Source organism: Theobroma cacao, chromosome 2 (genome assembly GCF_053813885.1).
Source record: "Theobroma cacao isolate CCN51 chromosome 2, ASM5381388v1, whole genome shotgun sequence".
NCBI classification, from domain to species: Eukaryota; Viridiplantae; Streptophyta; class Magnoliopsida; order Malvales; family Malvaceae; genus Theobroma; species Theobroma cacao.
The window spans coordinates 7,750,894-7,768,812 of record NC_142640.1 but is presented as its reverse complement, the minus strand read 5'-3'; the positions used below and the strand labels follow the sequence as shown (position 1 = coordinate 7,768,812).

Here is a 17,919-nt window from a genome sequence, read left to right as displayed (position 1 = left end):
TACAAAAATTTACAAAGTTATAATGTACAATAATAATTACAATGACAAGTGACCCAAAATACACCCAGTGTTGGTGCTAGTAACCTACTGTCTGTGAGATAGAGGAGTCAACTGAAATTCTCGACAAAATCGGGTATCTTCAAGTTACCACAGGCCTAAAATATTTGAAAAGGAGGTGGGTGAGATTTTTCAATCCCAATGAGTAAACAGACATTATCATAAGTATCTAAAAGCGAGTAAAATGGAGCCAAGTTTAAACAACATATCACAAACCATTTCATAAGGTTTTCAATTTATTTCTTAAACCATAAAATATTTGTAATTTACCAAAACAGTTGTTAAGGCTTCTGACTTTTATTACAAACAGGGCTCAAGCCAAAACTAATCCTCGAGGATACCTTGGCCAATGCATCTAACCGAGTCTGCCAAGGTTGTTAAGATATTTACATGTGAAACACATTTTTATTTTTAAAACAAGCCGTTCCTTGGCGTTGGTCGAGTTACACATTCACGTGGGGATTCGACATGAAGTGAGCTCTAATACTACCTCGGGAGTTACCCTCATCTGCTCTACAATCGGAGTAATTATATAACCGAGTTTACCGTGCCCCTCTAATAGGCAGTCCACGAAAACCCGTCACTGCAGTGAGTAACCCAACAATTTTAATAAAATTTCGACAGTATAACGTGACTTTTATTTATTTACCCAACCTACATAGTAAAAACAACTTACATTTATTCCCAATGCAATTATAAAATATAGCCACATATACTCATATATCATAAGCCATTCATAGTAAAATATATATTTCAAAATAATTGACAGCCTCCAATTACTCAATTCATAATCAACACAATATATTTTTATTTGTCACATTTTTTTCTAAAACATTAAAAATTTCGTTTTAATCTCATTTTCGTTTCATAAAATACATAAAGAGCATTTAAAAATAAACTTCAGATAATTTACAATAATAATAGGTTTACTCACCATTTGTACAAACTAAATGCTTTCTAGGTGCCCCGATCGCTGTTCGTTGGGTACGACTTCCTTGCCTTTACCGAAAGGCTCTCCTCCTCAACACATTGCAAAATTTACCCAATTCACCACATTGATGCTAAATCACTATATAATTGACTTAAATCCTATACTAATGCATGGTATGAAATGCAATAGCCTAAAACGGCTTAAACGCGATATTAACCTATTTTTGACACTTTACCCGTTAAATTGCTAACGTGCTCCATTTTAGCTCTAAATTGTCCCATTTTCTCACCAACATTTCTAACCATTAAATATCAACCTATAACCCTCTAAAATCACCAAAATCAGCTCACTTTCCTCCTTAGAAAATTCGACCAAAATGGGACATTAACTAGGTAAATTTTCCACTTTGTTTTTCTATCACATTTAACCATTTTTCATCATTTTCTCTTCATTTCTCTTAGAATAAAAATCAATTCATCATCATTGTACATCATTGAAGATTCAGCCAATGGTGGGTATTGTGAAAATTTCATGCTTTCTTGTCCAATTTGATTTCTATACACATTTAACTAACTAAAACTATCAATTTAACTAAGAATCAAAACCTAAAAATTCTAAAATCCTCCCCCTTGAATTTCGTACAGCCCTTGATATCACTTTTTGATCTCTCTCCTCAAGCATGCTAAATGGAAATAAAGGCATAGGAAAGGTAGAAATCAAGCAAAAGTCAAAAAATCTTACCGTTAGACGCGTAAACAGTCGAAAAACGTGATTTTCCCTTTGAATTTTCTAGTTTTCCTTTGGTTTTCTCTTTTCTTCCTTTCCTCTCTATTTTCTCTCTTGTTCTCTCCTTATGGCCGGCCATAACTTAATATGGGGTTTAAATGGGTTGACTTTTCATTAAAATAATATTAAATCATTAAAAAAATGCCATGTGTCACTTCCTCGTTGCCCCGTTTTTAAAATTTCGTCTTTTAAACTTCAATTTTTCACCACTTACAATACCATAGTTATTCATACCAAAAATAAATAAATCCTATGATTTTGACAAGTTTTGGGTGGTGAAAATTATGGTTTTTACCCCGAAATGATAAAATTACCGTTTTACCCCTATGTTCCAAAAATTGTCGGAATTGAAATTTTTCACTTCCTCTCATTAAATTATACTCCAAATAGTTAATCTTGGTAAAAAATTTCACTCCATGATCAAATTATTATCTTAGGTGGCAAAATAACGATTTTATCCCTGAACATCAAAATTTTCAATTTTACCTCAAATGAACCCTCGAACTCCGAACAATCATTTTTAGTCATTCTTCGACTGTAAAATATTAAATGTTATCCTACGATTTCTATTTAAACTAGTTCGAGGTTAAATCCACTCAAGTGTACCGTTAGGTACAATACCGAGTTTCGTCTATTTTTAGAGACTTTTCTAGCGTAATAACATGCTACTCAGTGCATGTATGTCATGACATATGTTTATAGGGTTGGATTTTACACATATGGCTCATTTAATATTGATATCTATATGAAAAGCCTTAAAGGATTTAAGTTGCCTGAAGCACAAAATTTGAACTCTCGAGAAATTTACTCGATTAAATTAAATAAATCTTTATATGGATTAAAACAATCCAGATACATGTGGTATAATCCCCTTAGTGCAAATTTGTTGAAAGAAGGCTATAGTAATAATCCTATATACCCATGTATTTTATAAAAGGGGTTTAGATATGATTTATTATAATTGTTGTTTATGTTGATGACTTGAACATTATTGGAACTCTTGAAGAGTGTGGATTACTTAAAGAGAGAATTTGAGATGAAAGATCTTTAAAAAACAAAGTTTTGTTTGAGTCTTTAGATTAAGCACTTGACAAATAGAATATTTTTCCATTAATTTAATTTTATAGCAAAAAGTGCTAAACCGATTTTATATGGAGAAAGCGTATTCATTGAGTTCACCAATGGTTGTAAGGTTATGAGATGTAAAAAAAAAGACATTTTTCGACCTCGTGAGGATAATAAAGAACTTCATAATCCTAAAGTACCATATCTTACTGAAATTGGAGCATTAATGTATCTTGCTAGCAATACATGACTTGATATAGTAATTGCTGTGAATTTATTAGCAATATATAGTTCTTTTCCAACTCGAAGATATTGGAATGGAATTAAACATATACTTTGATATCTCCGAGGAACAATGGATATGGCTTATATAATTTAAATGCATCAAAATAAAATTTAATTAGTTATGCAGATGCAGAATATTCATCTGATCCACACAAAGCTCGATCCCAGATAGGTTATTTGTTCACATATGGAGGTATGACTATTTTATGGCATTTTATAAAGCAAATTATAGTTGCTACTTCTTTTAGCCATGCAGAAATTTTAGCAACTTATGAGCAAGTTATGAATGTGTCTGGTTAAGATTTGTAACATAACATATTCGAGAAACGTGTGACATGTCAACCAAGAAGAAAATTCCAACAATGTTATATGAGAATAACATTGCTTGCATAGCACAGTTAAAGGAAGGATACATTAAAGGCGATCGAACAAAACGTATTTCGCCAAAATTCTTCTTCACTCATGACCTTCAAGAAAAGGGTGAAATTAGTGTTTAACAAATTCAGTCAAGTGACAATTTAGCAGATTTGTTCACTAAAGCCCTTCTTATTGCAATATTTGCAAAGTTGGAATGCATCATTTTAAAGATCTCTATAATGCAGTAATCAGGGGAGTAAAATACGCACTGTACTCTTTTTCTTCATCAAGGTTTTTTCCATTGGGGTTTTCTTGATAAAGTTTTTAATCAGACAATATTTCATAAACGTATTCTTAAAAAGAATTATGTACTCTTTTTCTTTCACTCGAATTTTTTTTCATGAGGTTTTTTTCAGTAAGGTTTTAACGAGGCATATTCTTAATACAATGAACATTCAAGGGGTAGTGTTATGAATAAATATGTGAATGTCTATTATATTATGACTCAATAAGTGCAGATCAAGTCAAATAGTTAAAAGGCAAGATACAAGAAATGTAATATGATTTGAAGTATTAGATAAAATTAGATTAAGGACTATGATTCAAGGGGTTGTTAGCCTATAAATAGACCTTCACTTTATTTGTAAATATACACTTCAATAAGATCTTTTTTTTTCTCCTAAACACTCTCTTTTTTTTCTTTAATTATCTTTATTTATTCTTTTAAAATTTATTTCATAATATTATTATATAATTTAAAAAAAAAATCTAAAAACTACCTTACTATTTAAGAGAAGGGAGTATCAAATTTGGTGCTTTCCAATAAAAGGAAGCACCGATCCGTGTTTTCCAAGAACCTAAGGTAAGGGAGCACGATCGACAATATTATTCTTTTAATATTGTCATTTTAATATTGTCTTGTTATTATATTAATAGAAATATTAATGAGTGATTAACGTTGAATTTATGTGTAATCAAAAATATTTTTTAAAAATAAGATATTTATTATGAAAATTAATAAATTCATTTTTTAAATTATAATTAAAAATAAAAAATGAATATTTTATTTATTTATTTTTTGCTTTTTGGCCGCGAAATCTTATGCGATTGGCAGCTTACTTTACTGCACCGCTGAAAGGAGAATCGCACGCACTCAGTTAACCCACCACGCCAGCATTTATCAGGCTACCCTTCCTTGTTGACTTTTCTACTGAGTTTGACCCTCCAGATGCTGCACGTCATTTCTACGTAGCTTAGTGTTGGGATTTTAACCACAGGCGGGTAAAAAACTGGTCGAAACAGTTATAGGCCTTCGATAACTGCCGGCCCGCCACAAAACACAGTTGCCAAGTTGCGAGTTGCGAGTCAAAGGCGAAGGGAAAAAACACGCGTACCTTTTGCTGTTATTGTTGTTGTATGCTTTCCAATTCAACACGAGGCCACTCAGCGCAAGGCCTCTCCCTCCGTTTCTTTTCTCAACACGTGTCAACCTCCGTGAACCACGTGCCAATGTACTAAAAGTCGAAGATATATAAAAATATTTGGGCCCGTTAAAACAAACATCTTTAAAAAAAAATGGTAAAAAACCAAACCAATGCACAATTTATTTTTCCAAAAAATAAATTAATAAAAAAAAGAGGAAGACCATGCTTGTTTGTCTGTAGGGAGAAGAGAAAGAAACAGAAAGAGAAAAAAGAGGGAAAGAAAAAAAGGCCCCAAAATAATATGGGTAAGATAGTGGAGAAGAAGAAGAAGAAGAAAGGAAGGCCTTCTCTTTTGGATCTCCAAAAACGCACCCTTAAAGAACAACAACAACAGCAGCAACAACAGAATCAACTGAATAGAAAAAGAAATGTTTCTGCCCCCCAAATTACTCCTAATTACGACTCTGCCACTGCCACTCCTCTCCGTCGATCCAACCGCCGGAATCACAATCATTCGCCGGAGGATAACGATGAGGAAGACGACGATGACGAAGAAGAAGAAGAAGACGAAGAAGGAGAAGAATTGGCCGGGAAAAAGCGACGCGAGAAGAAGCTGAAGCTCGTCCTTAAGTTGCCTTCCTCGCAGCAAAAATCGCCGGTTAATTCAGAATCCCGCGGCTCCGGTTCGAATCTCGAGGAGAGTAACGCGGGTTCGAGCCACAAGAAGAGGAAAATCAATTCGATCGGGGATGGATCTGCGGTTGCTGATTCCAAAAAGGTTTTCTAAACTTGAAATTTTTGAAAAAAATTAAATAAAAAATAAAGTTTCAATTTTCTTTTTCGTTTTTGTTCTGGGCATTTCAACGGGTTTTTGGAAAAAAGCGCCAATTATTTTTTTTTTTCGTATTGATGGAATGGAAAATTACTTGAATTTCGGGCCGGAGCGTAGGTGGGGTTTTTCTACCATTTTGAGAAAATATGGGGGTTTTGACTTGTTCCCATTTTTTTGGAATTTATGTTTGAAAATTTGCTGATTTATTTTTGAGTTTAAACAAAAAAGTATTTTGTAATATTTATTTTGTTGGTTGGGGTGTTTTTTAATGTTGGCTAATAGGTCCGTCTCTAGTTTCTCACTCAGAGAGAAAAGAAACTTCTAATAATGATTTTGACTTCGATAGTTAATAAAAAGTTTATTTTGTCCTTTCTTTTTGTTATTCTATTTTTTTTCACAGTTATTGTAACTGTATTTTGCCTTTTTTGGAACTTTCAATGCTCTTCTGCTTTGCTTTTTCACAGCTACTTTGATTGGTGGTTCCTCACCCACTTAAGGACATAAAAATTGTTGCTCGTTGATTTTCTAATTATTAATATTATTCTTCATTTTGAATTTATTTTTTTCAGGAAGAGAAGTCTGTTTCTGGTGCAAAACCCACAACTAACAGCCAAGGTTTGCTTATGATCCAATACCCATTTGCTCAAAAAGCATTTCATTTGAGGGGATTTTAGGTTTTTTTTTTTTTTAATGGTTGATCATTGTCTACATTTGTAGGTGGTCAGTTGGATTCGGGACCCTCAACGGCTTTACCGGATAAAAAGTTGTTACTATTCATCCTAGACAGGCTTCAAAAGTATGTCCATAAGCTCACATGATATTAGTTTGATTCCTTCCATGCAGCTTTTTGATGACCACATCTCTAAGTTCTGCTTCTTTTTGAAATTAAACAATTTCAGGAAGGACACTTATGGCGCGTTTTCGGAGCCAGCGGACCCTAAAGAGGTATGATTTTCAAATGATGGAATTTTACTTTTATGTATCATTGTTGTTATTATACCTTTTCTCTAATGTGATTTCTTTTTTTATGCAGCTACCAGACTACCATGAAGTTATTGAGCATCCGATGGATTTTGCAACTATTAGGAAGAAACTTGCTAGCAGTGCTTATGCCAACTTAGAACAGTTTGAGGTTGATTTACGTTACTGTCATTTTACCTTTTGCCTCCTCTCTTCTATAATTTTCGATTATTTTAGAGTTTTGTTGATTATGGTCTCTTCTGTTAACTGGATTCTCAATCAATCATTTAATTCTGCTAAAATCACCAAGAAGTGATTCTGCATTGGCTTTTTAAAGTTTGGACTTGATAGACAGAACAGTTAGAAAGGATGGTGTTGCATTTGTCTCTCCATCTAGCATGTCCGGTTTCTTGTTGTTACATGATTCCAAAATAGTAGTAATATTATAATAGAAATACTGCAAAATGAGTGCCTTGGCTCATCTAATGGCCTTTTATTGTTAGTTTATGATTCTATGTAATAAATACAAAGCCAACATGCGCCATGCTTCTTGGATCGCTTCCATGGGCATGCATATGGATTGCCTGTGATCTCTAGGACCAATGATACCAGCCCCTAGCCGAAGTGTTATGTTGGTCTTGAATCCTAGCTTTGCATCCTGCTGGATTCATTAATTCCAAGACTTATGACGCAATTAGCATAACAGCTAGGCCATTTTATAGACTAATACAAATCCTGTTTTATCTCTGGGATACATGTGTGGTTTGGAGAAGCATAGTTTTCTGTCCTTTTTCCCATTCTTCTGTCATGTTTCTTTGTCTCCGTGCCTCATAGCAACTATTCAGTTCCCTTCATTGGTTGTGAATCCCTTTCAGGTGATAGATGCATTTTAGCCTGTGCTGTAAGATTTTGATTGCCATACATGATTTCGGTTGCTATGTCTGTACTTTGAAGATGTCGCTATGCATCAGATCCGCATTTAGGAGTATAAAGTTCTGGTTTAAAGTGATCCAACTTCAAATAAACTTTTGATGGTTGATAGAGTTATTGTGGAACAAACTTGAATGGAGGGCTACTAAACAAAATTCTGTTTTTGCCATGTCTTCAAGTGTCACTTGGTATTATTGGGAGAGCAAACCTTGCATTTACATCATATGCTAAAATTTTTGCCTCCTTTTGTAGATACTGAAGCATGCTTGTATGAATGCCAGAAACTTGCGTGTGTTTTGTTGTTGTTAGTGCTTAATAGTCATGGTATTCCTACTTGTCTGCTGCACTTTTGGTACTTCTTTGTTCTCTGAATAGACGTGATGTGCTGAGTGGGAAAAAGGAAATTGATGAAAGGCTGAACATGGTTTTATATAGTTTTGTTATTGTTGCCAATCCGTTTGAAGCTTGCCTGGCTGAGAAAAAGAAAAGAAAAATGTCCTGTGGATGTTCAAACTGTTTCATCTCATTAAATAGAACTGTTGTTGAAGCAAATTTAAGGCCGTAATTTCCTTAAATATGAGTTTTAAAAGATACCTTATTCTGTATTCTGGATGAAGAGATGATGCAGTTTAGTTATTCTCTTCTCATCTCAAACATTAAAAAATTTTAAAGGTGCAATCTGGTCAATAACCTATTATACTTGATGCTTTGATTTGATTCTACAAGAAGCTCAAGCTTTGGCACATGTGAATTGATGTTTGCTTTTATTATCTTGCAGAAAGATGTTTTCCTCCTATGTTCGAATGCAATGCAGTATAATGCACCTGATACTATATATTTTCGACAGGTATGGTCAGGTGTCAACTCCTAATTTATGTTGGAGGTCAACTTTATATATTTTGTTAAAAAAATTTTTAATTTGTTATCAGGCACGATCCATACAAGAGCTAGCAAAAAAGAACTTTGAAAATTTAAGGCAGGATAGTGATGATAATGAAGCAGAACAAAAGGTGGTACAGAGAGGCAGACCACCAACTAAGAATTTCAAGAAGCCGCTGGGCAGGCCTTCCTTGGAGGAGCGTTCTGCGCCAGAATTTTCCTCGGATGCCACCCTTGCTTCTGGGGCAGAGAACTCCATGTTGGTCAATCATGACATGAGAAAAGGACTTCTCCCCTCTGACAAGTCTAGTTTTGCAGATTCATCTGGAAAATTTTATGGTTCTCGCAATGATGTTTATTCTGGCTGGTTTCCTGAAAACAGATCTGATAGAAGTGATGAAGGTACAGGTCAAACACTAGATGTTTCAGGTTGCTTTTCCTATAGTTCTCATTAGTTCTCACCCTTCTTAGATGTCCCCTGTTTTATGAGAAGGCAGTGAAGCATTTACCTTTTCTTCCAGGTTCTATGTTAAAAGGTTATATGATGAAGCATGGAAAAAGGAATTTTGTGCTGGATGAGAATAGACGTAACACATATAAGCTATTTCACCCATCAGTTGCTGCACCTGAGGCATCTGTGTTGACTACTTTTGATGGAGAGAGGAAGCAGCTTCTGACTGTACGTATCATATAGACGTATGATGATTTTTTAAATTCTACTGAGGAGAATAGTGACGCTCCTCACTGCCATAAGTTTTGTCCACAACTGTAGGTGGTGGGTGCAATTTTGAACACCAATGATGAAATAAACTGTAGAATATGCCTTAGGCCATATAATTTCAGAGTTGCTTGGTAATATGGATATGTTACTGATTTTCCCTCCCTAGGTGGTGGAAAATGTATCTATTTTGTGTGTTTTTGGGGTCTGAGGGAATCTTAAACAGTAATAATAAGAGTAGAGCAAAGGATGAATAGTTGGCACTTTTCAATCACATTAGTTGTTTAGCTTGGAATTTTCCCACTGGGGATTGGGGAATCATATTTACACTGTTCACAACTGGCCATAGCATGTGCTGCTCTATCCTTTCTGGTGGACCAGCTTGTGTGGGGAATCTTAGATTTGGCGTGTCCTTTCATTTATTGATGGCTTGGTCTTCATGTGAAGCAGGTGGGGGTATACTTAGAGCATGGTTATACACGAAGCCTAGCTCGATTTGCTGCAAACCTTGGTCATGTTGCCTGGAAAATTGCTTCTAAAAAGATAGAAAAGTCTTTACCACCTGGAGTAAATTTTGGTCCTGGATGGGTTGGGGAAAATGATGTTCCAGCACAGAAACCACTGCTACTACCTTCAGTCTCACTTCCACCAGGCCCGCTGACAGCATCACAGCCCTGCTTTGTTCGTCAAAGTTCCTGTTCTGCTAGTTCTTCTTGCGCCCAGGAGAGAAGAGAAGATAAACCATCCGACAAGCCTGAAGCAGATAATTTGTCTGAGACACATGTTCCTTCAATTCACTCTATTTCAGGTGGCCATTTAAGTAAGCCTATACCTGCATCTGGCAGTTCCTCTTCATCCCGTTTGGCTGCTAATAAATCTCCTGAATGCCAGAATGAAAAGACAGAATCCAGTGTGGGATTGACTTCTGGTACTGGTTTTAACATGACAAACAGCAGTGCAGGAGCAGTTAGGCCGTGGCCTCCCTTCCGGATTCATCAAAGTCCTGTAATTCATCCTGGCATGAATGGACATAATGGTGCTTATGGGTTTAACCTTCCAGCTCAGATGGCGAAAATAATTGGGACTGCCAGGCCTTCTGGGTTCAGTTTCCAGTCATCTCAGATGCTTGACACTGTCTCAAGGACTGCCACTAACTTTGTCCATCCAGGAACTGCAAACTCAAACTCTGATGACTCTAAAGTTTCAGAAAATTCATGTATAAAGAATCCCAGCAGTCCCTTACCAAATTCAGGGTGTGAAAGAGTGGCATCCCCAAGATCAGGGCTTCATCCACAGGCATCATGGCAAGGATTATCACCACATCAGAAACCAGACTCAAGGTTGTCACCACAGCAAAAACCAGGCTCAAGGTTGTCACCACAACAGAAACCAGATTCAGTCCCACCCGACCTGAATATCAGATTTCAGTCTCCTGGGTCACCTAGTTCTAGTCGAGTTGATTCAGCTCAGCCAGATTTAGCATTGCAGCTCTGAGCATAATTGATATTATTAATATTTTTTCCTCTTTCAATTAAGTTAACCATAGGATGGTTAGTTTCAGAATTAATGCTCCTGGTGAGATAACCAAGCAGGTCCCATTGACTAGGAGCAGGTAAAGCTACACATAACTTGTATTGTAAACGACTAGGTAATTGTTGTACATATCAGTGTATCCTAATTTTTAGGTCCATAAGCAACATGGTTTCATTTGTAACATTGGAAGCCATCATGTAGCCTGAATTCATTTCTAGACTAGGTGAAGATATTTACTCTGTATTTTAAAATTTGTTATGAAGTTTCATAAAGTAGATCTATTATTCAATACATTGCAGTTTGTAGATTTCTGTAGGTGATGTGGAGGCAATCTGAATTCGGATTATCGTTGTTGTTTGTCAATATGACCTTGATGATCGAAGATATCGTAGCTTACTGAGATAATAGGAAAGTTAATTTCTTTTCTTCCTAGACTATATATATATATATAAAGTTGGAGTAAAATCTTTGAATTGTAATGCCGCTTTTGCATTAAATGGATGCCACATTTGAACTTCGTGGTCGCTTCCTAAGACCCTTTTGCCGGTGGTCACAACCTTTTTTGACCATTATTCCTTTCAAGAAAATCCTTAAATTTCAACCTTTTATCCTAAACGGTATGAAAATCTATATTTTGTTTGTGTGACGGAAATTGGGAGAAGAAAGATGAGGCTTGGCCCTTGGCCCCTGGCCCCTTGACAAATTAAACAAGTGACTTGGTCAAGAGGAGCCTGTCTTTGACAGTGGACATGCCACCAAACCGCTCCCTACAACTCAAGGAATTGAATGCGGGGAGAGAATAATAGCCTGAGGTTTCACAAAACTAAATAAATAAATGTATTAGGAAATTTATCATTTTATTTGGTGTAAATTGCAGTTTGAAACAAGTGATAAAAACATTTTGTTTGTAACTACAGATTTGATATAAAAGTTGACTTTCTTGCTTCTATAATGTTGACCCTAGAGATGGGGAAAATGGTAAATTAGAGAGAGTGCCATGCAACTGTACACGGTTCATATCTAAATGAAACTCTCTTCCTTTTTTTTTTTTTTTTTTTTTTCTATCTGCTTATGTCAAATGAAGCCAAAAGGAGGGTCAAGAAATACTAGCCCCTTTTTATCAAAGGAAGAAACTGCGAGACACCTTCCTTCGTGGTTTAGAGGCCGGGAAGGAGCAATTAATTTGAGTTGAACCTTGCGGGGGGTGTGGGTGATCAAGATTCAAAAGTCAAAATCAAATTGACTTACGGGATAAGCTGTTGGCCTCCCCTACATTAGGTTCCAATTCATGGATCTCCATTAATATGCCCCAACCCACGATTTTTAGGATGCCCATTTCTTTGGCTGACATAATGTTAATCGCATGTACTAGTACTACCCTTTTTTTCCCTTCTTTTTTAGCTTTGAATATCATATATTTCCACCAAATTTCACAACGAATTAAACTACCAATGATATCGTAAGTGTGAAAAGACTGTTGATATGGTTTCAAGCTCAAGTATTAAAAAAAAGGGTACACTTTGAATTAATTTCAATTTTTTAAAAAAAGAGTAAAGATATGATCCAAAAAGAAGTATCAAAGATCTTATGAGATATAATTCCCATCATGTAAAAATGGTTGTGACATCATAGTCCATTGCATTACTTCTCGAGTAAAACGCGCCCATGAACAAATTTTTTTTTTTTTATAATTTGATTTTCAGGCAGTGATATCCCACCTAACACTTTCTTTTCTTATTTTTTTTAATTTTAATTTTCGATATTAATATGATTATTAAATAGTAAGGATAAAATATGATCGTGGGCTTAGGTCTTTTTCCATGATGTTTTTGCCAAGCCAAATTAAATGTGAAGGCCTTGAAATTTAATTGCATTTGTGTTTGACTGAGCTTTCTTTTTTTTTTTTTTTTTAATTTTTAGGACACGGCAGTTGACCCGACAAAACGTTCCAGTCTAAATTACCCGCAAGGAAGCTCTCTCAGTTACTTCCTTAACCAAACATCCGAAGACTCAGTCTTTGTAATATTGTAAGTGCTACTTAAATTTCACCTTGACACATGCACTTTGGCTTTCCATTTGGGCAATTTTTTAATTGTTTTTTGTTTTCCATTGTCAAGTTTAGTTGCTGAATTTTGCTTGAATCGCACAAAACCAAAGTCAAGGTACTTTGCCCTGTTAGTGGAAACACAAACGGAGTATTCCAGTCAATTGACAAATAAGAGAAGAAATAGAATAGTAACTCCATTTTTTTGTGGTTGAGTTGAGAAAAAAGATTGATTGATCAAAGCAAGAAAGTTGGTTTTCTTTTTCTTTATATATCTATATATATATATATATATATATCATCAACTTGTTGAAAGTTATTTTTGTTTGCTGCAAAACGTTTGCTGATTTCTAAGTCTGCTTATGCTCCAACAAGTGGAGGAAGGGAAGAGCACAAGGAAAAAGAGTTTTTTCAGGATGGGACTTTGCTGGGGTTCTCCAGCTGATAATCCAACACCGAGCACGACTGGTCATCTCAGTTCAGGTACCCTTCGAAAGATATTAATCTTTTTTTTTTTTTACTGTTTCTTTAACAAAGATTGTTTGCTAGTTTTTTCAATTAGATTTCCTTATTTTGAAGTGGGTTCAATCTAGTTCTAATTATTAGTTGGAATTTTATTTGAAACAATTCCTATTCTTTTTGTATTTCAGCACCGAAAACCCAGTTCTTGATGCTGGTTTGGTTTTGTGTAGTGTTTTGACCATTGACTTGTGTATTTTGGAATATTGGTTATCCTGTTGAATTTCTCATCTGCATTTTGTGTTTTTGAACATTATACACTTTGATTTCTTCAATTCTCAATTTATATGTAAGTCATTTGCTGTATGATTAGTATCAAAACTCTATCTGTTGACCAATTCACAACCAACATTTGTTAAGCAAACTTCATTTTTGATTGGCAATAGTGACATCTCAGACAGCCAGCAACACAATATCCTCTGGAACATCTAGGGGCAGTAATATCTCCAGGAGCAGCGGATTCTCAGCCTTGAGTGGAGATGAGGCTTTTCCAAATGGGCAGATCTTGCCCACTCCTAATCTAAGGATCTTCAGTTTTGCAGAACTGAAGGCTGCAACTAAGAATTTTAGGCCTGATATGGTGCTTGGGGAGGGAGGCTTTGGTAAAGTCTTCAAAGGTTGGCTTGATGAGAAGGCACCAGGGAAGAATGGAAGTGGAAACCTCATTGCTGTCAAAAAACTGAACTCTGAGAGCTTGCAAGGATTTGAGGAATGGCAGGTGATTTCATTAACTTGAGAAAGAATTAACCAATCGAGAAACTTAAATGTTGTTTTAAGATATAGTTGATTTTTCTTCTATAATTATTTCCCTGGGATTTCTCCAAACATAAAGTTTCATGCATGTAAGACATCAGCTTCTCATGAGCACAATTGCAGTGCCTCAAGTAAAACCTTTACTTATCTAAGTAGTCATTCATTACCTGGTTGAAGAAACAACATGCAGTAGAAGTATTCTGCTAATTGCAACCCAAATGAAGTCTTGAGAGTTCAGGGCTTGTTTGAGCAAAGTAAAGAGGCTGAGAAGTGAATAATTCTTGAGGGTGAAGCCATCTCATTATGCTTTACATTGCTATTTTTGGAACAGAGTGTTCGAAGTGAAAGGTAGCTCTTTATGTATTATAAGAAGTAAGACTGTAAGAGTTTCATTGTACAATTGTTCCTCTTATCTGTGTGTGAATGACCTAGACATGACTAGGCTGTTTTCTGGATTTGAAACGATAAGATACCAGTTTGCTGCCCCACTGAAGCCTCAGAGAAAATATGTAGGTCTAAGACTTTTACAAATGCAATATTGTATTACATCAGATATATTGTTCCATGTCATTTTGAGTAGGTTCTTTTGGCTTCTACTTGTTACAGACCTTCAAAACTCCTTTGTGTTTTTGTGTGTGTGTGTGTGTGTGTGTGTGACATACATCCGCAGCAGAGATATCCGAACCTGCTTTTTGGGAATCATTTAGCATTTGTTTTATTCATTTTCTTTGAATATTAAAATGTCTACAAATTTAAAGTTGCTAAGACATTTGCTTCTTCATTCATTGGTGCAGTCAGAGGTAAATTTCTTAGGAAGGTTGTATCATCCTCACCTTGTAAGGCTGCTGGGATACTGTTGGGAGGATAAAGAGCTTCTTCTTGTTTATGAGTTTATGCAGAAGGGCAGCTTGGAAAACCATCTCTTTGGAAGTAAGAGCTTTTAGTCATTTATATCTCTGATTTCTCATGTGAGCATATATTCATTTGTGCATGCTTGCCATCTCCTATTTCTAGTGAGTTAATTTGGTTGATCACACTCTACACAATATTTGTTATCCAGGGGGTGCTACTGTTAAATCACTTGAATGGGATATACGGCTTAAAATTGCAATAGGAGCAGCGAAGGGCCTGTCTTTCTTGCACACATCAGACAAGCAAGTAATTTACAGAGATTTCAAAGCATCAAATATACTGCTTGATGGGGTAACTTTCTATACAACTCATGAATCATACCACAGGGAATTCTTTAAGGGATGGTATTATATATATTTAGTGATAGCAAATTTATAGTAGCCGGAAAGCCTCTTTATCTTGGATTAAAGGCTTAAATAATTGATTACATAGAACATTCTCCTTGAAAACACACAGAGGAAACATAAATTTTATATGGTTTAGCTATTATAATATTTAGTGATAACAAATTTATAGTAGCTGGAAGGCCTCTTTTTTGTGGGATTGAAGGCATTAACATAGAACATTCTCCTTGAAAACACACAGAGGAAACATAAATTTAATATGGTTTGGCGATTTCCATTGCAGTCTTATACTGCCAAGATATCAGATTTTGGGTTGGCCAAATTTGGTCCTTCAGCTAGCCAATCACATGTAACAACAAGGGTCATGGGTACATATGGTTATGCAGCTCCAGAATATGTTGCTACAGGTAATCCTCTAATACCTTTCTAAATTTTGGGTGCTTTTATAAGTGATGTCCTTGCTTGGCACCATATTGTGGCATTTTTGAGACAATAATTGAGCAAAACCCACTTTGTACTTTTAATGACTTGGAACACTTTGCTGACTAAACAGGACACTTATATGTAAAGAGCGATGTGTACGGTTTTGGTGTTGTTTTAGTTGAAATATTAACAGGCTTGCGAGCACTTGATCCAAACCGCCCAAGCGGGCGACATAATCTGGTGGATTGGGTAAAGCCATATTTATCTGACAGAAGAAAACTGAAGAGCCTAATGGACCATCGGTTGGAGGGTAAATATCCTTCCAAAGCTGCATTTCGAATAGCCCATCTTGCTTTAAAATGTCTTGCACCTGAACCTAAACATCGTCCATCAATGAAAGAAGTTGTAGAGACTTTGGAACAGATTGAATCTGCAAATGAAAAGCCAAAAGAGCCAAGAAATCGTTCTGCACGTCACACAACTAGCAGACATGGCCGGCAGCCATTACAGCATCAATCTCCACTTGCTCCAAAGCATGAAGCAGGTCGTGCATATCAGAACCCACCTCGGGTGAGGTGAGTTGGCACATTTGTCCAATTGGTTTCAGGTCTCAGCATTAACATGTTAACTGTTTCAAAGACGTTTCCTATTTCTTTATTTTTGTATTTTTTTTTAGAATCCTCATCGAGTGTAATTTTTGCAGTGTGACTTATGTTGGACATATGGATGTGGTAGTAATTAAATTGTAATTATTCAGTAAGTACAGCGTGTTATGCTTGATATCTTGTTAGAATAGTTTTATGTGCAATATTGTGCTGTTTTACACTGCAAATCCCTTTGTTTTTCATTCTCAATGTTAGAAATAAAAACTGAACTGCATAATAGGGTCCCAATGATGAGACCTGCTTATGTTTTTTTTTTTTTAGATTTTTGGCCATTGAGTAGCATTGTTGCTTGTTGTTTTGTAAGCATTTAATGGTACGTTTGGTTGGCGGAATAAATAAGAATGGAATAAAATAGTTATTATGTGAGCATAGAATGAGGTGAAAATAGAATAAAATAGTTATTACTTAGTTTGGTATGATAAAGAGAATAGGACAGTAATAATTGTTATGATTTATTGTAGTGTTTAGTTGATAACAATAATTTTGAAATAAGAAAGTAATAAAAAATAAAAAGATAAAAACATCTTTTATTATTTATATGACATTTTATTTTTATTAAATTTTTTAAATATTAATAATCTAGAATTTAATTAAAATATTAATAATTAATAATTTAAATATTAATATTAATGTTTTATTTAATTTACATATTATTATGATTAATTTTTATTTTATTTTTAAAATATTAATAATGGATAATTTATTTAAAATATTAATAATCGATAATTTCAATATTAATATTTATTTATAATTTAATTATTTATATTTTAAAATATTAATATTTTATTTAATTTAAATATTATTATGATCAATTATTTTATTTTATTTTATTTTATTTTTGAAAATTAATAATTGATTATTTATTTAAAATATTAATAATAGATAATTTAAATATTAATATTTTATTTAATTTAAATATTATTATGATTTATTTTATTTTATTTTATTTTATTTTTAAATATTAATAATTGGTAATTTATTTAAAATATTAATAATTGATGATTTAATTATTAATATTGTTTATATAATTTAAATGATATAATGTTTATTTATTTTTAATTTATTTTATTTTTAAATAGGAATAATTTATAATTTATTTTATTAAGAATTGATAATTTAAATATTATTATTTTATTTATAATTTAATATTAATATTTTATTAAAAATTGAAATCAAGTGAGAGAAAGAGGAGAGAGAAAAAAATAATAATTTATATAAATAAAATTGTAATTTTTTAAACTTGTAAGGGATATTTTTATTTTTATCAATTTTTGAATTTATTTTTCAATTATGAAATAACTAATATCATGGGAAGGTGTTATTAGCTATTTTTTTATTTTAAAAGATTTTAAAGAATAGCAGTTGGTATGAAATGATTATTTCTTGTATCATTTTTCAATCAAATAAAAAAATCAAAATTCTTTAAAAATAAAAGGGGAATGGCTTAGTCATTCCCCCGATCAAACATGCTATAAGTGATAAACAAGTTTGAAGGCTTTGTC

At 34.1% G+C, this 17,919-nt stretch overlaps 2 protein-coding genes across 6 annotated transcripts; both read left to right on the top strand.

Moving 5' to 3' along the window:
• Window positions 1–5,083: 5,083 nt before the first annotated feature.
• Window positions 5,084–11,046, top strand: LOC18608357 (uncharacterized). Of its 2 annotated transcripts, none has more exons than XM_018116195.2 (9): window positions 5,084–5,683; window positions 6,307–6,352; window positions 6,455–6,533; window positions 6,637–6,682; window positions 6,771–6,869; window positions 8,406–8,474; window positions 8,557–8,935; window positions 9,028–9,185; window positions 9,675–11,046. In XM_018116195.2, the coding sequence occupies exons 1-9, from the start codon at window positions 5,207–5,209 to the stop codon at window positions 10,716–10,718; spliced, it is 2,397 nt and encodes a 798-aa protein (XP_017971684.1). In that variant the 5' UTR covers window positions 5,084–5,206; the 3' UTR covers window positions 10,719–11,046. The 2 variants fall into 2 exon arrangements, with proteins under 2 accessions (XP_017971684.1, XP_017971685.1); XM_018116196.2 differs by having other exon boundaries at window positions 5,086–5,683; window positions 8,557–8,908.
• Window positions 11,047–12,705: 1,659 nt separating this feature from the next.
• On the top strand, window positions 12,706–16,512 carry KIN3 (Protein kinase superfamily protein). 4 transcript variants are annotated; one of them, XM_018116339.2, is made up of 8 exons: window positions 12,719–12,784; window positions 12,875–12,919; window positions 13,157–13,284; window positions 13,707–14,038; window positions 14,868–15,003; window positions 15,134–15,276; window positions 15,613–15,736; window positions 15,883–16,512. In XM_018116339.2, the coding sequence occupies exons 3-8, from the start codon at window positions 13,164–13,166 to the stop codon at window positions 16,329–16,331; spliced, it is 1,305 nt and encodes a 434-aa protein (XP_017971828.1). In that variant the 5' UTR covers window positions 12,719–12,784; window positions 12,875–12,919; window positions 13,157–13,163; the 3' UTR covers window positions 16,332–16,512. The 4 variants fall into 4 exon arrangements, with proteins under 4 accessions (XP_017971826.1, XP_017971828.1, XP_017971832.1 ...); XM_018116337.2 differs by having other exon boundaries at window positions 12,706–12,784; window positions 12,880–13,284; XM_018116343.2 differs by lacking the exon at window positions 12,875–12,919 and having other exon boundaries at window positions 12,757–12,784; window positions 13,177–13,284.
• Window positions 16,513–17,919: the final 1,407 nt, after the last annotated feature.